Here is a 21852-nt window from a genome sequence, read left to right as displayed (position 1 = left end):
TGATTAAATCCCCTACAAGTGAAAACTGTTGGTTAAATCTCCTACATGTGTTTACCTGAGTAGTTGCATCAAAGAGGCACAAAGAAGCTTGGATCTGATTCTGAATGTGTAATTTGTCCAGGAAAAATAAAAAAAAAATGGATTTTTAGCAAGTCTGGAGCCATTCTAATGAAATGTAGAAAATGTTTACAGAAGTGGAGTGTAACCTGGTGAAAAGACAGATGAACTCAAGACAGTGAGGGAAAGACTGATCACAAAGCAGAACTGCAGAGAAGGGAGATGAAACACTAGAAGCAGATAAGTTTATCTAGTGAATGTACAGAGGAAGAAAGTGAAGAAGATAACATCTAGAGACAAAGATGATGGGATGGTAGCTGAAGAGGAAGGTTGAAAGTTGTTTTTTTTTGTCAGACATTCAACGACAGTACTGTATTCGTCTGATGTTGGCAAGGTGACGGCGCAAAAGCAGCTACTGCAGGAGGCAGGAGACACCTTGTTAGTTTTGCAGTTAAAACAGCAGTCTGGTACTCCTGAAACCTGCAATTTCACTTCCTGGTTATGTTAGAAACTTCAGTTTTCTTGGGCCAGGCAATTACTTCTCTCTTCAGTTTCCTGCTTATAAACTAGGGTGATGTGATAGTACTTCTTTTCTATTATCATCTCCTTGACTTGTTTGTCAGAGTTAAGACAGGAACCATACCTCAATATGCATCAGCCTAGAGGCTAGCAGAGTAACCTGGTCCCAGCCGGGATCATTACACAGTAGTGTCACACTAACCACTGGTAAGTAAGGCACAGAGGATCAGGAAGGCTGAAGAAACTGCCAAAAGCTTGATAATCAGGCACTAAAAGTGTTTACTTTAAAAATATATATTTGGGTTCTTTTATTTCCCTTCTGATCCTATCAAGTGTACTCAAGGCACATTTCAGCTTATTTTTTATTTATTCCCTTCAATCCTTCTTTTACTTCAAAAGAAAGTGGTTATTCTCACCCAAGAGCTTGGGCTTTCTGAATAACACCAGCTCTCATCAGACATCTGATAAAATCGTAAGAGCTGGAAACACTGAGAGTTCATTTTGTTTTAATAACCTCTTTCATGAATATTTACTTCTCATTTGAATAATTATCATCAATAAAAATGAAAGCCTTATATTAGTGGGGAGCGTGAACAGCTTTGGGATTAAAATGAGTGACATCCCTCAAAAATGAGGACTATAAGAGAGTTATCTTTCTTACAAGTAGAGTTCTTTCTGCAACAGCATTCTGAGTCTGAAGTACTACAAGATGAAGAAAACGGAGAGAAATTCTGCAAATGAGAAGCAGAACTGGAAAAAAGATTCTGTTTGTTTCATCTATGCTAGCAGTTTTATAGCTTTAACTATTAACAGTAGTATTAAAGTGATGGAGTTTCTAATATCATTAATGATTCTTTTAATCGGTGGGTTTAAATTATAGTTCTTGTTCATTTCATTTTCATTACTTGCTATTTGCCTGTGCAAACAAGATGCTGTTTTCAGCAGCTGAGAAGCATGTGAGGACATGCAGAATTGTGATCTATCACACACATGACATGTAAACAGCAGAAAAATATGAACAAAGAGGAAAGACAAACGCCCCCTCTGGAGCACTAAAGTTACCGAATGCCTAGAGATGAGGAACAGCTAATTTAGGAGAAAATGGGCTATAATTTGCAGAAAATGTCCAAGTTTGATTTATAATTTGTAGGTAAAATGTATGAACCCTGCATTTATCAAACTGAAATTCCATATAAAGCTATCTGTTCTGGACTTTTATATATACATATATGGAGATAACCACAAGCATTTATTAATCTTCATAACCTTTCAAAAAGACCTCCTGCTGGGGTTAGACGTGGCCTGTTTCTCCCATATAAGCCATTAATTAAGCACCAGGAACAGAAATGTTGTCAGTGGTGAGGCCACAGCATCACCTGCTCACAGGGGTGTGAAGCTGTCAAAGGAGGATCCCTCGGCCATTTTAGAGAACAGATGCCAAACCACAAAAAGTCTTAACAGTGAGGAAACTGTGGTGAGGAATGAGGTTTGCACATTTTATTGTGTTGCCTTGTGCTGTTTGCTGCATTATTAAAAACAAAGAGTAATTGTGGGTTACTGCTCAAATACCCCATGCAATTACACTTGGACTCTGCCTGGAAAACTTCAGTTGTAGGAGCACTTTCCATCTTAGGAGTGCAACACATGTGATGTGCCTAAAGGTAGACCTGGTCCTTGGGTTTGTACCATGCAGCGGCTCTGGCTGCAGGGCTGTGGAGCATACAGCTGGAGCAGAGGTACCTGGAAGGGTGTGGAGCACTGGGTAGGTAGCGTCTGGGGTTTCAGTGCTGATGGAGGAACATCTGCTCTAATGAGGAGAAAAAGAAGCCAGATCAAGTCCTACATTATTTACACCTCTGTGAACTAGGTATGAGCACAGATCTGTGCCCAAAGTGGGCAGTGTGCCCGTACCATGTTTTGAGAATGTGGTTTTCTATGTCTTTGTCTTCCTGCTGTCTTACTTTACACAGACAATGTGAGTGCATACATAATTTGCAAGAGGTTTATTAGTCTCTGCTGCAGCACAGCCCCGATGCCTGCCCCATCATGAAGCAGTCCATGGCTATGCCTGGCTGTTCAGACTCTGGGACTGCAGCACAGACCTGCTGTTATTTAGGAAAAGCATCAGAGAGATATGGTCCCTTTTCTGGGCGATGCACCTCGGACACTTACGCACAGGCCGAGGCCGGTGCCGCTGGCAGCGAGGAGCTGCACCGCGCTACCGTGCTGTGACCCACGCTGTCCCTTGCGCACCGGCACACCTGCCCAGGCACCATGGCCCGGCCCGGCCCGGCTCTGCCAGAGAACGCCGCCGTGTGGAGGCGGCCCGGGCGCCGGCAGCGCTCAGCGGGCAGGGCCGCGACAGGCCCCGGGCGCTGAAGCGCCTCCGCGGGACCGGCTCCGGCAGAGCCGTGCCCGGGACGCTCCTGGGCGGCCCCGGCCGGCTGCTAAGAGGCGGCCGCAGGCCCCGCCTCTCCCCGCAAGCTCCTCGGCAGAAGGCCGGGGCGGGCGCGGGCGGGCGCAGCCGGTCGTCGCCGCATGCCGCCGCGGCCCGCTGGAGCCATGGGCTCCCACCGCAGCGAGAGCGACTGGCAGGGGCTGGTGAGCGAGGTGAGGCGGCGGGGTCCCGGCAGACGCGGGCCGCGGTGCCATGGCTCCAGCGGCGCGGCCTGAGCACCGGCCTTTTCGGGAGAGGCGCGGGCGGGCCCTGCTGCTGATCCGCTCCTCGGGGAAACTCTAGTGGGGCGAGGGGCATAGCCATCGGGAGGGGACCCCAGACTGAAGCCCACAGGGATCCCGACCCCCGCGGCTTGGCCGGCGGCAGGTGGAGCAGGTGGCGCCGTAGCGTTGAGCTGTAGGCTGAGGTGTAAGGCCACGTCTGCCTTGCGGCGCTGCCCTGCCACGAACCGCCCTCAGGCTGCCGGATCCGACCCCGCACGGTGGCAGGTACTGGGGGCAAGTGTCTGCGAACCTCTCGTGTGTATTAACTAGTGTGTGGGTGCCAGAAATCGCGTTTAGGCTCCGAGCCTGCTGTTAGCTCTCAGTCGCCAGGGCCTCGCCTCTGGCGATGGGGTGAGAGGCCTCTGCCTGGCCCTTGTGCCAGCGGAGAGCGGGGTCCAGCAGCAGCGCGGCCCTGCTGCAGCCGGCAGCGAGGATGACAGGTCTGGTCCCAAGAGTTCACTCCTGCGGAATGTGCTTTGTTTTCTTACTTTATTTGAATCAGAGATGAAAGGGGCTTGAGACCCATGGTGTCATTTCTGTAACGTGAGAAAAATCCGTAATAGCAGTGGCCCTGAGCTTCAATAAGGGGATGATTTTCAAAATACAAGAGTAGAAAATGATGTTATCTACTGCGTCCACATTAAAAGATCAACAGTATCTGAAGGTACACATTTTCATGTAGGACAAGTTACCTAACAACTTGAGGTCAGTATAGTTTGAAGCGGTATCATCAAGTCTGTTTGACAGGCAAACCCATAAAGGTTGAAGTAGGTTGGCATGCCGATTTTTACATTGCATTTTGTATTGCATTAATTTTGTGTAAGCATTAAAATATTTTTTTTCTATTTACAGCTAGCAAAACTTCTGTGCAAATGGCATAAGCCTAAATGAACCAGATTGAGTCTACTGTCCTAGAGTATGATGTTCACAGATGAATTCCTCTGGTTTCAGGAGAGCTTTGCCTCTTATGTCAGCATGGCTTAAGGTCCAGACCTGTCAAAAAGAAGCATGAATTTAGGGTCCTGAACCTGTCACTTATCTAGGCAAAATCAGTGGGAGTTTATACAGGCCTAGATCTGTGCTAGAATGGGAGCCTACCTGTGCACACAGTGCTTGCAAACACACAAACCAGTCCACAATAAAATGAAAAGTGTACTTGTAGTAGTATCCTGATTGTGCGGTGTTGCATCTGACATCCCATTTACCAAATGGAGTTTTACTTGGGGTGGGGTGGTGTCACATGGCAGGGAAAAGTAAGAGACAGAGACAATTCATGAGGTGTGTTCAAAGGAAACATCCCTATTCTTGGCTTTACAAAGTAATCTAGAATTAATTGGAACTTTTTTACTTTTGATATGATTTAATCTAAAAAGTTAATCCTGAAACTGAGTACTTATTTCTGGTTTAGGGGCTTCTTGATAGTTGCGAAGTTTAATGACTGCACTAAGCTGCATTATTGCAAATAGTTAAGCATACATATAATTCCGTTTTTTCCCCCAGGAACAGTTGGAGGCCTGGTGATTAGCATTTCATTTTTCCTTCCTTTCTCTCTGTTCCCACAGCAGGCTTACAGCCTGTTTTTCTGTGTGAAGTCTGTAGCATGTGCTGTAAGGGTATGCCTCTTTTGCCTTCCTCTTCCTTTGGCTGTTGTGACTAACTTTGTGTGATTTACCCATTAACTGCAACTTCCTAATGGGTCTGTGAGGAAGTGGCTCTAACTTCTGAAGTAACTTGTGATTAAGTTTTTCCAGTTTCCTGTATCCTCAGTTGTACAGAGCTTCTCCAGGTCTCTTAGCTTCAGTGTCTGCCAACATAATTAAAGCTTTGTTCAAAACACATTTTGTAAACATTTCAAAGTGCTTTCAAAATATAACACAGGCAAGAAAAGACATGGTAGCTCTAAACAAACACTCTTACATTGTTGATGCTGGACAGTTAGAACATAGAACACAGTTCAGAATCTCCAGAAGCTGGTGAGGTCAGATCTGTGGTCATGTTCTTTTTCATTTCCACAAGCTCAGTCCTCAAGTTTGAAATCTAGGAGTAAGTGAAGTATTTGCCAAAGCAACTGTAATATTTTTTTAAGTGTGGTATTGTAGGTGTTAAGTGGTAGGATGTATTTTTGGTCCTTATATATACACACAAACACTTGTGCACACAGCTTTATATTTTTGTAGTTTGGCTTTTTATTCTTCATTGGATAAAAAGAATGCTTGGGGTTTTTTTGGCACGTTCCAGTCTTTTTCTGTGTTTACTTTTTTTTTTATTATTAATTTCCTTTTGACTTTGTCCCATTTCAGTGCCTTCTGCTCTGTGCCCTTTCATAGAATCATAGAATAGTTAGGGTTGGAAAGGACCTTAAGATCATCTAGTTCCAACCCCCTTGCCATGGGCAGGGACAACTCCCACTAAACCATGTTACCCAAGGCTCTGTCCAACCCGGCCATGGACACTGCCAGGGGTGGAGTGTTCACAACTTCTTTGGGTAACCATTCCAGTGCCTCACCATCCTTAAAGTAAAAAACTCGAAACTTCCCCTGTTTAAGTTTGAACCCATTACCCCTTGTCCTGTCACTACAATCTCTAATGAAGAGGCCCTCCCCAGCATCCTTATAGGCCCTTCAGATACTGGAAGACTGCTATGAGGTCTCCATGCAGCCTTCTCTTCTCCAGGCTCAACAGTTCACATTTCTTTCTCTGCTTTAATTATACTCACCACTAACTTCTTGCTTGTTCTTTTGCCTCCATGTTTATGTATTTTTCCACTTATTCTACAGCCACATCCATTTCAGGTCTAGTGTGTACCCAGAACTCTGAACAATCTTTGCAGCACATGTACTTGAACATTCTTTAAACCAAATCAACAGGATGATGTAGGAAGCAATACTGGGACAAAGCCTACTTAGCAAATATTGAAGGAGACCAAAGAATCATTATTCCCATTGAATGCAAAAGAACAGACTTCAGGAGTGACAATGCACATAAATTTTGCCCATTATTCAGCTGAGTTCAAATACTGGTGGTGGATGAATATATATAAAAGGTACTCTGTTGGGCTACCATGTAATTTTTTGCTTGGGTTTTTTATCTAAGATTTACCTCCCATAATGACTCATGGTTAGGATATTTGAAAGCCTGTGTAAAGCTGTAGGATGAAGACCTGGTCAGTAACTGCTTGTTTGACACAAATAAAACTGAGCCATAGCAAGAACTTTCTTGCTGGCTAGACTGCAGTGAACTGGCTGTTTCCTTCAGAAAAAAGTGGTCATCATAAATCTCAAAATATGATCCAGATTACAGCCCATTCCTTTGAACAGGCCTTTGAATGTCTCTTATTTACAAACAAAACAAAAAAAGATAAATCCTTGATGCAAACAAAATACCTCTCTCACCTGGAAGAAAATGAAAAGAGCAAAGTGTGACTGTTACTAGTTGATTTGCTGAGTGCACTGCTAGAGAGCAGTCACAGGAAGGTGCTTGTACTGTCCTCTTTACTGAAGAGAATGGAATTCTTGAAAATAACCTGGGTTGCCAAAATCTTGATTGCAGAGTTTTGACTGGTTTTAAATGCTTTTAAATGTGTGTACTTCTCAGCCTGACAGCTAAGCTGTGACTTACAAACTCATGTGAGTCAGCTCCTTAGTGGCTCAGTTTTCCTGTCTTCATAAGGGAAATGAAACATAACTAAATCCCATGGATACTAGTGGAAAGCATGATATATGAGCTTTGTTCAAGGAGAAGAATGGGATTTCAGTTTTTGCATGTATTCCATGTAATTTGTCTTAGAATCATATGATCTAGGGGTGGTGACAGAGTCAGTGATGGAGAAAGGAGTAAGCGATAGCATGATCTTAGGGTGGTGCGTTGAGTTGAACAATGTTGGGAGATCATGTGTGGTAGGGGAAAAATGCTTTATATAATCACAGAATGGTTTAGGTTGGAAGGGACCTTAAAGATCATCTAGTTCCAATCCTCCTGCCATGGGCAGGAACACCCTCCTCTAGATAGGTTGCTCAAAGCCCCATCCAGCCTGGCCTTGAACACTTCCAGGGATGGGGCAGTCACAACTTCTCTGAGCAACTGGTTCTAGTGTCTCACTACCTGCATAGTAAAGAATTTTTTCCTAATGTCTAATATAAATCTCCCCTCTGTTCCCTTAAAACCATTCCCCCTTGTCCTGTCACTGCATGTCCTTGTGTATATAATCTGTAAGACTACCTCTGTCCTTGCTTTAGAGAGCTCACTTCTACAAGGTTGGTCTCCTTTCTGCTGAAGTCAGTGAGTGTGCTTCCATTCACTTCATTGAGAGTTGGCACTAGTCCTAATTTAATACTGCTTGGAGAACGTGCACTTTTGGCGGTGATACCACTGGAAGCAAGAAAGGTTTCCTAGGAAACCCATAAGACTAGAGTGGTTTTCCTCTGTCCGTTATGCTAGCTTCTCTCTCTCAGATTTGCCAACATCTAGAATTAAATCCAATGTCAAAATGCTGCTTTTTCCTTGTCACCTCCCACACATTAGAACATTTACTGTATGCTATTTACAGCTACTCATACATGACTCTGCCTCCTAAAAAAAGCTTGAGGAAATTCAGTCTCCATTTAATTTGTCATTCTCAAGAGGATATTTCTTTATTATTAACTATGTCTGGTCTTCAGCACTGCAGAAGGAATGAGCATGGCTGTTCTCTTGAGTTCCCTTGCCTAATAATTGCCAACTTAAAACTTGGAGAAGGGATTTTGGGGAATTATTTATCCAGCTCTCAACTGCTGAGCAGTAGTTCTAGTTGGAATAGGTGAGTGTTCCAAACGTGAGTGAGAAACTTAACCTGCTTGTAATTGGCAGAGCATGCCTTTCCTATAGGTTGTGCAATTTTATGTGGACAGGAGAGAAGGGGAAAAACAAATAGTGAGATTTTCATGTTTGTAATATCTCTCTAACTTTCTATCATGTTACCTTTTCAAACAAAGAATGAAATATAATTCACCAAACCTATGTGAGGGGACCGGACCAGCTTTGGAGCCACTAATTTCAGACCTTTTCTAAATGCAGGCAAATGTCAGTGGCTGTAGGGAAGAACAAAGTAGACTGAATGCTCTAAGGCCCCTACGTGATTGGGTTGGCATTGTAACACCTTTGTCGTTTTGAAGAGGAAGTGGAAACACTAAAAGAACTGGCACTGCCCTCCAGAGTTCTCAGGAGCTGTGGGAGAGGGGCTGCAGAGACCTGCATGCTGGGCTTTCACACAAAACAAGTGTTTGCTTCTCATGTTTCCATGTTGGACTAAGATACCCACAGGGTGTTGAGGAACAAACACAAATAAATTAATAATGTAATGTAAATTAATAATGTATGCACAGCATACAAAACTGTAAAGGGTTGGGCCACATAGCAAAATATTGTTATTTTGACTAATCAAATGATGGTAATTCCTAAATGACTAGTGAAGATAATGTGTTCTGAGGAGCTGCTTATACCACTTATCAGTGAATGATGCCAGCCTGCTTTGTGCTTCAGAATCAGGAGGTAGCTAGTGAAGCCAATCCATGGGCAGCAGAAAAAGCAGAGCTGATATTGTGGGATAAACCCAAGGACACTGCATTGTCTCAGGCTTTATCAGAGATGAGGACACGAGATGAGATGGCAGGCAAAAGGCCAGTAATTGTGTGTTTCTCTGGGTTTGAGTGCTTGATTCTTTCAGATAAGTTGAAGTTTAATCTGAAGTCAAGGGGAGCAACATTACTGAAACAGAGTTGAAAAACACCCCAGATAGTAATGTTGCAATGCATTTTGGGACTCTTCAGTTTGTCATTTCCACAACACAGTTGCCTCCAAGAGTACGGTGAGGAGAAATTTGATACAACTTCAGACGGTTCAGTAGAAGTTGGATCTCTTGTTCAAAAGACCGTGAGTAGAATTCACGGTCTCTCAGAGAGCATGGTGGATAATAGGTTTCCAGGCCTATGTACAATGTGGTGGCCCATTGGCATTTGGGAGGACACTAGGTCCTGGAGCGTTGAGAGAACACAGTGGTTCCAAGCATGGTTTGGAGATAGTATCTCTACTTGTACCCTCAGAAAATTAGATATTTTCCTTCTAATTGCTATTAAATACCCAGGAATAGGCCAGCAATTTGTACTCATATAAGAGAAATTATTTTGTGATAGAAGTTCAGTGTGTTTATTGGTTAAAAAAAAACCCAAGTCTAAAACTGTGACTGTCCCAGCTTCATCAGATTATTAGACCATGTCTGCAGCGTCATTAATGAGATCTATGCAGATTTGTCGCTAAAAATAGCAATGGACAAATAGTAAGAGTTTAATGTAGAGGGTCACCTTGGAACAGTTACACTCTCCTGTAATGTCAGTCTCTTTTTACTCAATTTCACTAAAGTAGTCATCTGGCTGTAAAGAAGTTCAGGCAGTAATGTAGAATGTCACATATATTCCTTTAATTATCATGTTCTTCCTTGTAGCAATTATAATTTGCTTTATTGCAGATAACAGTAAGTTGGTAGATAAAAGTCACTAGACAGATATGAGAAGTTGTACACTGTAGCTTTTAGATTGAAAGTATAGCAGCTGGTTCTTGGTTAACTTTGTTTTTTAAACTCAAAGATTATTTTGGAACATCAATTGAAAGGAAACAAAAGACAATAGGAATATTTTTTTAAGTAACTATAGTGCATAACAGCATTCACTTGCTTGTCTCACTGACAGACAATATATAAGACATAGGCTTTCCCTCAGTTGCAGAGGAACAAATTTCTATGTGAATGCCAGAAGCATCTATTGAATATTTTTTGTCAGACTGCGTGAGTTAATTTTCCTTATTGTGTGCATTGCTCCAAAAAGGCTGTTAAAGTCCTATGTACATTTTGACAGCATACCAATTTTGCTGCACTTACTTGTCCATATGTGAGAAATTGTTGGTGGAACTCAAACAGAATTCATTTCTGGTGAAACAGTTGTTAGGTCACCTTATGGACATTATTCATGCTTTTATGTGTTTATTTATTTAACATTTAGAAGCATGTATATTGAATAAACTGTCTGAGACCTGTCTTTGTAAAATTTGTTTTTCCTTCAAAAATGGTAATGAGAGGTGGAACCATAGTTCTGTTGAATAATCAAATTCCACAGAAATGCTGTTTCTTTATTGTTTCTTGTACCCCAAGCCTGTGGAAACAGATTACATTATCACTATTTTTATCCCATTTATTTGGGAAAGTTAATATATGAAAAAGGCAAAATGGCTTCAAAAAGTTTTCTAGGTGGTCATTTTTGTAGTAAAATCCAAACAGAACATTGATGAGAAATGCCAAGCCTGTTCCTTCTATATGGCACAACATCGGTTTATAATTGATCAAGTTAAAATATGCATTAAACAAGGAGGAGATTATTATTCCTTTTCATTTAGACCCTGAACACAACTGTCTGTTTATGGTTCATTATCCTCAATCTAACAGATAATGAAAAATTCCCTTGCTCTCACCTGTGCTGTGGTGAAAGGTGAAGCCTTCTTTTATGCTTTGAGTGTGTCCTTTGCGGAGGGCTGTGACTCATGGCACAAGCAAGATTTGTTTAGCACTAGGTCCGCATTTCCTGCTTGTCAGATATTACTTTTTATAGTCTTATCCACATGCTCCAGTTGGCTTCCATTTCTGTTGTGCGCTGTTTCATATACCAGCACTTGTGGCAAGGTTTGGAGCTGGTGGTGTGAGTGTCCGAAGGTGAGATGTTTAGCTTTGCTCCCCTCTATTGTATAGTCTGTTCTGCTTCACGCAGGTGTTGGCTGGATGGGCCACCTTTATTCTTCCTGGTGGTTAAAGGAACAGGACAGGCTACTTGGTTCAGGGGTTTGAGCTGTTTTCTGTTGTTGTTTATAGGTTTTTGTAAGTGATCGTGAGGTTTCTTTCTACTTTTTATTTGCAATTACTGTATCAGATTGTTAGTATCTAAAAACAACTTTGTGAAGGCAAGATTTAGAATTGACTAAGACATGAGATGAAACTGGAAAAAGAGGAGACGTCAGAGGCAAATATTTAACTGTAGGAGAAGGAATTATTTTATCAAATTTGAAGCAGTTTATAGTGACACAGTTCTGTGTCACTATAATTGCTTGCTGACAATATTAAAGTTTAGCATCTGATACTGTTCAGTGCTTTATCAAGGGACTTGACATTTGTATAAGGTATCAGTAAGGACATAAGTACATAGGTACAGTTGCCTTTGTTGATGCCAAGGCATCATAATCCAGAAAATTTATGGCAGGATTTCAACTTCAGTATTGCCAGAAATAAAATTAATCCAAGGTGGAAGTGTCCTTTTTGGGAGTTCAAATCCTTATTGGAATGGCTTTTCTCATTCCCTTCCTGCTTTTTTGCAACTAAGCATTTACCATTTTTGGAAAACCTTGACTGTACTAATATACCAAACTTGCTTTTCCCTTTCTCATTGACTTGAAATTGCTGTTAACAAAGTCAATTCCAAGCAAGTAGTACATACGAGTAATGATTTTTGTCCCAAAGAACAGCACTGACTTGAACACTATGGAAGTGCTGATGTTCTTGCTTTGTGCAAGAGCCTATAATGACAAAGTATTCTTGTCAGAGAATATAATGGAACTATAAATTGTTTTCATGACTGCTGTGATATTTGGTCTCTTGCAGCGCACATTCAGAAAGTATTTAGCTCCATGTCTTATGTGAGTAACATCAGAAATAGAAATACATGCTTTAGCATAAGGGTCAAGTGATGGGTAAGAAGAATCTGCTGATTGAACATCACGTTAAGTGAAAAAAAGCGGCCTGAAACTTCTGATAGGTAGCATTCAGCCACTGCAGGAAAGGATGATGTACATGTTACTCTCCCTTCTCTCAGTGCAGAAAGGCAATGAAGCAGGTCAGACTACTGCAGAGCAGCTAAGATTTGCAAGTTCAGCTTTGCTTGGTGCGTGAGCTCTGTGCATAAGAGGTGGTGGCTGGTGGGGGAGGCTCGCCTCTGCCTTCCCTCTCCATTCAGGTTTTTGAAATATTCCTTCATTATTTCCCATTCTTTTGACTCAACAAGCATATGCATATAGTATCACAGCTGAATAAGTTTCTTTTAACCTGTGCCAGTAGGGTACCATGCTGTAACTGTTTCAGACTCAAGATGAACTTTGGTTGTCACTTATGCTACCCCTTCTGCTGTAACATGGTCCTGTTTCACTGTCCAGCTGGGAGTCTGAGCCCAGGGGACATCACTCATAGCAGGGAGGAGAAGGAGAGAAGTGAGAAGGAGGAAATGCTGGTTGCTAACTAACATCTGGGTATTGTGGACACAACTAGGAAAGGGGGTTTGCAAAGGAATCTTTCTTCTAGCGGCCTTACCAGGACTACAGGTCAAATTGTGAAGTTTCATACATTCCTCATGCTTATGAAAATAAAGAGGAGAAATCTGAATTGCTGAGTTTTTCTAACTCATAGTGGTTGGATGAGCAATCCTTACAAATGAATTTCAGTCTTTTGATACAACAGCTTCTGATTCAACAAGCCCGTGATTGTTATCAATAAGCTAAGATGACTTGTGGCAGACTTCGATCTCATGCAGTGGGACTTCATCTTTTTGGACAAACACTTGAGCCTCTCAAATCCGGTACTGGCTGGAGCTGAAATAGCTTGTTACAATTACATGGGTTTTTTTCTTCTGCAGTATCTGGTGTGCAAAAGGAAGCTCGAAAGCAAAAAGGAGGCATTGCTAATCCTATCCAAGGAGTTGGATACCTGTCAACAAGAAAGAGACCAGTACAAGCTTATGGCCAACCAGCTGCGGGAAAGACATCAGTCTCTGAAAAAGAAGTATCGGGAGCTGATTGTAGGTTGTTCTTTATGAATACTGTATAACTGGGGGACATGGGTTAACCTAACAAAATCAGAAAGAAGTCCATAATGACTGCTGTAAAAATGTGAAGGTGCTTGTTTACAGTAGTCCTGCAGTTGTGCAGTTGTACAGTTGTGATCATATTATTACTCATTTGTTCCACAGTGATGAGGTAGTGCCTGTTACATAAGACACAGAAAGACAGTGCGTGATCTGAGGAAATTAGTTTCAGTCATAATTCTATTTAAAAACTGACTGCAGTATTATTATTCCACAGCAACTTAATGTACCGTTATGAAAAATAATGCAACATAAATTTGTAAAGACCTGCTGTTCTAGAAACGTAAACAAATCTTCAGCCTTAGAGGGTTTTTGTGTTGAAATTAATACTACTGGTATTAATCAAAATGCAGTATTTTAGAAATAATTTTAAACCTTTTCTTTTAAATACGTTTTAAAATTGAATGCAGAAAGTTAATACGGTTACTGGCTTCAGAAATAAGTTGCCAATAAAATATGTCCATTTATTTGTAGGATGGGGATCCATCCCTTCCACCTGAGAAGAGGAAGCAGGTAGGATTTATTTTTCAGTTGACATTTATCTGCTACAGAAGTTCTTGGCAAAAGTGTGAAAATGTTAACTAAGAATTCTGGTGAAGATCAACCATTTCTGTCTGAAAGCCTCAGTTTTTAAACTTTGGCTTCTTGTACTTTTGTCTAAACATGTTTTATTGTGAAATATCTGAACTATCATTAATTTGAATATATGGCTGTTGCTTTTATGTTCACCTAAGACTGAAATTGGTCAGAGTACAGCCACTTGAGATTGCTGTCCTCGTTGTTTATCCTTGTATTGAGTCCTAGAATGGGTTAATGACAGGACTTTTCATACTTAAAAGCAATCTGGGAATGCATTGTCTGCATTCCATAATTGTTAATTTATTGTTGTGAGTACTGTTTTCCATTAGGTACTCCCTCAGGTCGGTTGGGCTCTATGAGTTATAAATGGTAAGAACAATGGTAATTGCATTTTATGCTTTCACTGAAAAACCTTTTTGCATGCTCACTTGTGGTTTTCTTTGTTCCCAGAGATCCAGGTAGTGTCCCCCTGTTGTGGAGTATTGGTTGTCACATCTTAAAATTATCTTAATATTTAGAGAAAAATGGCACCCAAAACACAGTGTGGGAGCAGGAAGAGGGGAACAGCTCAAACCAACAAAAATTGTTACTGTAATTGCTAGTCCTGAAAGTCTTTTAGTCATATTTAAAACACAGTCATTGCATTCTCTTATGGATCAGAAGTTCTACTCATCATACTTTCTCTGGGAGTTTGCATGTTGTTCTTACTATTTTTAACATACTAGGGGCTTAGCATTTTTCTTGTTTTAAACTTAACTTTCAAAGGCAATATAATTACTCCTTCAGGCACTTAAACAAATAGCTGCCAACAAGTCGGTGGCTCAGTGTGGAATCATTTAACTTCCTCATTATTTAGCATAATTTATTTGAAAGCCTGTTATTTCAACAACCAATAAAAATTTATGACCAGATATAGGTTTATGCATTCTGACTAATAAAAGTGGAGCTGTATACAATTAAAATGAAAAAAACCCCAACAATTGCAGTACATGGGTCATTACAGAAATAAGTAGGAAGGGAGATTTTCCATTCTATGGATGTTGTTCTAATTCCTCTTCTGTCCTTCAAAACAAATAAATCTGACACTTGTTTCTATAATGCTAGCAAAATTTAGTCTAAATTCAGCAGCTGTGGTTATATTAAGTTTTGGCAAATCTTACCATGGTAAGTGAGGCATCCCTGCCCATGGCAAGGGGGTTGGAACTAGATGATCTTAAGGTCCTTTCCAACCCTAAGCATTCTATGATACTATGATAAATACCGGGAAACCCATTTAATGATCTAACTTAAGAGGGAGGATTTTTGGTTTAGTTTTTTGTTGTTTTTTTTTTTTTTTTCCCCCTGAGGAAGTTATGTATTCATGCTAGCTAACAGTGAAAGAAAGAAAATCTTGTTCTCAGATGTGGTCATTTATGGGTCTCCCCCGAGGACAATACATACTTTAGGCTGTTATTGCACTTCCTGAGTTTTCATTTTCCTCAGAAGTGTGTCTGCAGCATCAAGGTAGCTAATCTGGCATAGTTAAGACAACCTTTCTGAAGAATATAATTTTGCTTTGAGAAATGCATCAAAGAATAATGAAATCAAGTTACTAATGTTTTCCAATTATTACTGTATGGATGTTTCTTCTAGCATTTTATCGCCTAAGAAAGAGTGAAGTTGTCTGTGCTCCTCTGCATTTTTTTCCATTTCATTTTTGCCTGGAAGCCTTGTTGCCTGCTAGGAGAAATTTCTGACCTCAGTCACTTCATAAAAAGAGTGACCCTAATACTATAATGAATTTTGTGTGACAGAAAAAGGATGTGCTGTTTTCACAATCAGAAATGAGCTGAAAACATGGTGAACAATTTGCTATCTGTTATTTTTCTTTACCAGAAGTGAGAAATTATTGTTGAAATTGTAATCTAGAACCTTAGAGGTAATAGGTGGGTTTGAATTGCTACTTTCTTCTCCTTTATGTCTTCATTTTTCACCTGCATAATTATCAATTATGCTTTGTGACTTCTTAAAAGATCTTGTTTCCCACACCGTGCCTTTTTTCCCTGTTTTGCAACAGAGAATTTTCATATCCTGTATCAGCAAGCAGTTAACTCAGAACCTGTTTTTGCAAAATTGATGTTACTTACAGGTATCTCAATATGCAGTGCTCTGCAGCGTTATCCCTCTCAAAGCTGTGTCCGCAGTGGTACCCATTTCTGACATAATCCATTTGGACTCGATGCTATTGAAGGTCTTTTCCAACCTAAGCAATTCTGTGATGATTCTATCCAAAGATTGCTCCACGTGTATCACCATCTGCCAACTGACTTGAACAGGAAATGAGAAACTCTGCTACTGAAATCTCTTTTCCTGCAGTAGGTGTTTTACCATTAGTGTTGTTATGACAGCCTGTGAGCTGTCAGGTGCTTTCCTGGCCCCTCTTGCCAAACATTGACAATTAAATGCTGCAGTTGAAGGTAGCTTTAGAATGTGTTGTGGTGTCAGGTATAGGGTAATTTTTTGGATAGGTGATGGAGGGGTGAAATGTTTCAGGAGAACAGGAATAATGAAGAGTTGATTTTGATGTTAAAATTCACTGGGAGTGGTAAACAATAGACACTCCCCTTTCTGAGTTGCTCTTTCTACAGAGCCTCTGTTGCGCATCCTATATAAACAGACATTTTATTGTTCTGCAGTGGTGTGCATTTATATGCATTTGCTGTGATATAGAATCTTTTTAATGACATTGGCACACAGTGGATATCTGTTGGACAGTGTTGACATGCTGGGAAACTTAAAATCATAGGTGGGATTTCTAGCTTGATTTATACAATTATTTTAATCTACATTGCTTGAATTTTCAGTATACCTTCAGTTTGGGAGAAGCTTTGTTGTTGAAATAACAGATTGATAAATCCTTTGACCTTCTATATGAAATGAAAGTTCCTTTAATACAAATGAGATATTTTGAATAAACAAAAGTGAAGTAAAATGCATGCTTAGGAAAATGACCATGCTGGGCCACAGTCATAAATATGTTTTGCTTAATTTGATCTCAGTGAGACCATTCAGTTGAAGGTAATGGGTTTGCAGGGGGGCTGATTGTCAAAAATAAAGCCACAATGCATGTGTTAACTGGTGAAGGCTTATATTTGTATTTCAAATGTACAAGGAATTAAACTAAATGGAACTAAACATCCCAAGATCGCAGAATGGTAGAGGTGGGAAGGCAGCTGTTGAGATCAACTCATCCAATCCTTCTGTCCAAACTGGGCTACCTAGAGCAGGTTGCCCAGGACCATTTCCAGTCAGGTGTTGAGTATCTGCAAGGATGGAGACTCCACAGCCTCTTTGGGCAACCTGTTCCAGCATTTGACCACTCTCACAGTAGAAAAGGGGAGGGGATGGTTTTCAGATACCTGCAGAATTGGTAGCTAAAGTCCCTCGAGGACCAGGGTCTGTGAACATGAAGCTTCTTCCAGTTATATGAAGAAAGCCTTACCTACACTTCTTCCTGATCAGGAAATCTATAGCAGATAACCAGTACAACAGCATGCGTGTTGATCTGCCCATTAATCTTGACCCAGAAGCTTTCATTTGACTCCTGACCTGTCCCAAGGCAGGGCTTCATGCATTCCAGCTACTCTTTCGCACAAAGGGCAACACCCTTCCTCTCCTTCCTGCTGTCCTTCCAAAAAACCTTTGGCCCTCCATCACAGCACTCCAGGTATGTAAGCTGTCCCATAGTTTCTGCATGATCCCAATGAATAGTAACCATGTAACTGCATCAATCTTCAAACTCCTCTTTGTTCCTCATGCTGCATGTGTTACAGGAGAGGCCTGGGTGGGGCATCCAAGTATGCTGGTTCCACAGCAGAAGCTTGAGAGCTTCCCCCCTCGTGCTGTTCTACAGGCACTTCTTTACATACCTGTGCTGAGATGAATTGCACTTAAGCTCAGTTGCTTTGTGAATTGCTATGTTGCTTCTCTTCCCTTCATTCCAGGCTCTTGGCTTGCCTACTCTATCCCAAGCCTTCTTGTTCCCTCCTCCTTATTTTCTAATATAAAGTTATCCTTATGAAGTTGGCTGGCCTATTGGCAAAGATACGTTAACTTCATGTAGTCAAATGAATCTTGTATCTTCCAAGCAGCTGTTGAGCCTTAGAGAGGGTCCCATGGTCATAGAAACCTCTTTGAGGGTCTTAATAATAAGCCTTATAACATCATGATGATATAGTCCCAGTATAGACCACAGCTTGATAGCTACTCTTTTAGCCAGGCAAGAAGTCTTACCAGAAAACTTGTGTTCATCTTTCCTGAAGATTGTGGTCTTTAACTGTTACAGTTCTCCGTAGGTGTCCCAAAGTGCTTCATTCAGATGAAGACTCTGACTGCTTCAGTGATCATTGGCATCACACAGGCACGTTACACACTTAACCGAGATGCTGGTTAGAGAGCTTGTCTACTTCTAGTAAGTTCATGAGTGTGGCATTTTGGGGCAAGCAAAATATGAGAAGGACAAGAGGTTCCAGGCAGGAGAATGTTGTGACATACCGCAAATGAAAGCATTTTGATCCTTTCACTTCCCCTTCGAGCTTGTAGCTTAATGTATTCGACTATCACAACTCATTTGTGAAACAAACTCCAGGGATTACCTTATGACTATTTTTGACGGCATCAGAAAAAATGTCTGGTGTATTTCTTGTTAATTAATGAATTTGAGAAGGTTTGCTAGTCTTGTGCTAAGGCACAAAAGCTGCATTCAGAGTCCTATGAGATACAATCTGCAGATAAAATACACTACAGGGTAAGCAATCATTTTGTGTTTATCTCACAAGAGTGCTGTGAAGATGAATGTGATTTCATCCTCTCTTCAGAGGGTTTGAAGATGAAGAATATTATGCATGTGCCAAACTTAGACCTGTGTGCTTTGCTCTGGTTTGTAGGTGCATGTGTTTGACTCCCATAATATGAGGTAGCAGGTGGAAAACAGAGATGACATTTGCTCTTGGAGCACATCAGACAGCAATATTCTCATGGGCTTCAAGCTGTGCCTGCTCTGAGAGCATAGCTGGTGGAGAGATGGGTTGCTGCACTGAAATTGGCTGTTCCATTGGTAGGAGCAGGTAGGAGTCATACTAGCCATTAGGAGTCATTCCTTGAGAAGTGACGCTTGTTTCTTTAGCACATAGGTTTTGCAGTAAACATGAGGTTAGGAGAGCAGAAATGCTGATTCTCCTAGATGTGATAGTCCCTCTTTAAATTTGGAGTGCTGTTCAGACCTGATGTGTACAAGCTCTTCTGTGCTTGCTATGTCTTACCTTAATGGAATAGCGATGCTTGTCTACACCTCTTCACCTAAACACTGTTGAAAAATACAGTTAGTCACAACACTCTAAATGTTTAAGGGATTTTGGTTGGTTTTGTGCATTATCTCAAATTTTTAAGTTGTCCTTAGGATCTCTAAGCAGCTAAAATATTTCTGGTCAAACAAGCCATTGGTACAGTCTTTTCTTCAACTATAGTATAGTAGTCTTTGTATAAGTACAAATAAATAGTTTCTCTTTGACTGTGTTCTTCTGCTGTAAACAAAAACTTGATGCCTATAGGAAGTATGGGGGGACTGAAGTACCTTACTGAACATTCACAGGGAAGGAATTTCTGCCAAATAATTCTTCTCATGATATGGGTAGTTCATACTGACACCCTTGGTAGCTGCTTATAATGTGTGTTAACAAGTTGCTTTGCAAAATCCAGCCTCATAAAGAAGTCTGTAGTTGATGTTAACCTTATCTTGTTTGTCAGCCTGTGGCAAATGCTGTAGATCCAGCTGGGAGATGTTTGGTCCCATACAACACTGCTAATCTAACACACAGAAGACACATTGAAAGGGAGGGAAAAGTATCCATTTATATGTCTGCTGCTAGACTGGCTTTTTGGTTCTATTAATCAGCTCTATAAAAATTCTGATTGCTGAGTGCCTCAAAGGTACATGAGTGCAAGTGAGTCTGTCTTGTTTTGCATAGCCTTGTCAGGTTTTGGCTGGTGTACTTCTGTGAAGGGATTCTTGCCTGGTTCTCAGTGTGGCAAGATACTCGGAGGAGAGGATTTTCTTCTTCCTCTAATGTTTTATGTCAAGTGACTGCTTGGCAAAGCTTTGATTTTTGCTGTTGTTTTTCTGTGGGGAAATATGACCCAGTTTAAGTGTATTTTGTTTAGTATGCCCAGGACCTATAATTTCAGAAGTCTTCTTTACATGGTTCTTCAACTTAAAGAGAAAAATATAATGATTTTTGCTTTTTATCATAAGGAAGCTATTGCTTGGGGAGGATATCAGTTCTTGCACCTTGAAGTGAACAGTGATAGTTGGTAAGCAAAGCAGGTTTTTCCATATTAATTCAGCCATTGCAATCATTTGAATGCATTGGAGGAGAAACGACAATTAAATTTGCTATCAGTCACACCCATCAAGTGTGCTTAATGTTTCATCCAACTTTTTTTCTGTCAGCCCTATAATTCAGTGTTCTTCTTTGTTTGAAGGTGTGGCTGAAAGAAACTTAAATAAATGACTGTAAACTGCAGTATAGAAATGCTTGTTTGTGTTTAAAAATATTTTTAAACTGGAAAGGTACATTTTAAGTTTCCTCCTCTTCCTCCATTACCAAATTACTTTTTCAGGCAGTATCTAAAGGCAGAAATTCCTGTTTCTTTAACTTTTTTTTTTTTTTTAACGTCGGGTAAGATTTATGTGCAAGAGAATTGAGAGCTATATTAAAGTCTGTGTTACTATCCATCATTTTTAAAGTGGTGTGAAGAAAAATAACACTGTGTGTATGTGTAGCTAGATTTGCAGAATTATTAAAGGAGCCAAATTCAAGTGTAGTGCATAATGCCAGGGATGACTATTTGGAGTTACTTTTTATTTTCCCTGTCTTCTTGGGTCATTGGTCAATAGTGAGCAAAGAACCGTTGCTGTCTGACAGGTATTCACTGGCTAATGCTAATAAATATACAGGTATTTTCATCGGTAGTTTCAGATGCCCATCTGTACCTGCAAGTAAAGTTCTGTTTCACCTTCTATCCCAAACACATTCTTGCAAATGTCTAAGTAGAAGGCTAACTAGACTAACAAAGTCTTAAGTGAAAAAGGGTGAGGTCTGTGCTGCCATCCCACTGAATCTTTCACTCTGGTCTATTCTGATTTATGATGTTCTTTTCCTGCTTAATAAAGGTAGGCCCTTCCCACTTGGCACCCTCACATCAATCTTTTTCTTCTTTCTTCTTAACTTCTGGTGGGATCATTGGCTATGGTCACGCTTGATTTTGGTCAGAGGAAAAAACAATATGGGTGCAGTTTCTTAAGTGTAGTACTGCAATGAAGGTTTGGACTGTGCCAAGTCATACTTCACTGAGAGGGTGGTTGATCACTGGAGCAGACTCCCCAGGAAAATTATCATGGCACCAAGCCTGTCAGAGTTCAAGAGTGTCTATAGGCAACCCTCCTAGTCATACGGTTTAGTTTTAGCTGGTCATGCAGGAGGCAGGACTCCCTGGTCCTTTTGGGTCCCTTGCAACATGAGATATTCTGTGATTTTATGATACATGCAAGCTTCCATGACAGTTGGATGTAAAAAAAATAGCTTTTCATGCTGCAGATGCTCAAGAATATCTGCTGGAAACTGAACGTTGCCAGAGGTGGATGGACAGAGCTCTAGAAAGGCTGTGATACCAGGCAGTTAATCAGACTCCAATGAAGCACTGTTATTTAGTATTACAAACAGTTGCATTGAGAGAGGGTAGGAGAAGCAGTTTCCACTGCTGTGGGTTGTTGCAGAGGCAAAATAAAGCAACAGAAATGTGTAGACCTCTGAGTCTTCCCCTCCCACTACCCACAGCTCAGAAATCTCTCTTCATCAGTACTTTGGAGTTAGTTTTGAATACTGTGAGTGAAAGAAGTAAAGTCTGTGACAGTTAGAGGAGTCTTTAAGGCTTCAACTAGAATCAAAAGAAACTGTTGAAGAAATAGAATCTAAAGAAGATGAATTTGGCTGATCTTCAGACAGTTGGTCTCTGT

General features: G+C 40.8%; 1 protein-coding gene across 4 annotated transcripts in view; it reads left to right on the top strand.

Annotated features, from left to right (window-relative positions):
* Positions 1–3017: 3017 nt before the first annotated feature.
* The window catches only part of CCDC149 (coiled-coil domain containing 149), a 53660-nt gene continuing 34825 nt past the window's right edge, over positions 3018–21852 (top strand). For all 4 annotated transcript variants that reach the window (XM_061379873.1, XM_061379871.1, XM_061379870.1 and 1 more), the window contains exons 1-3: positions 3018–3186; positions 12993–13154; positions 13695–13733. In XM_061379873.1, coding sequence (XP_061235857.1) covers positions 3115–3186; positions 12993–13154; positions 13695–13733 — 273 coding nt within the window. In that variant the 5' untranslated portion in view covers positions 3018–3114. The remainder of the gene's footprint in view (positions 3187–12992; positions 13155–13694; positions 13734–21852) is intronic.

This window comes from Neopsephotus bourkii, unplaced genomic scaffold, assembly GCF_033783945.1.
Source record: "Neopsephotus bourkii isolate Nb327-2 ecotype Australia unplaced genomic scaffold, CSIRO-AGI_Nbou_v1 NB_1780, whole genome shotgun sequence".
NCBI classification, from domain to species: Eukaryota; Metazoa; Chordata; class Aves; order Psittaciformes; family Psittacidae; genus Neopsephotus; species Neopsephotus bourkii.
The sequence above is the reverse complement of the archived record's forward strand: the minus strand, read 5'-3'. Positions and strand labels throughout refer to the sequence as shown.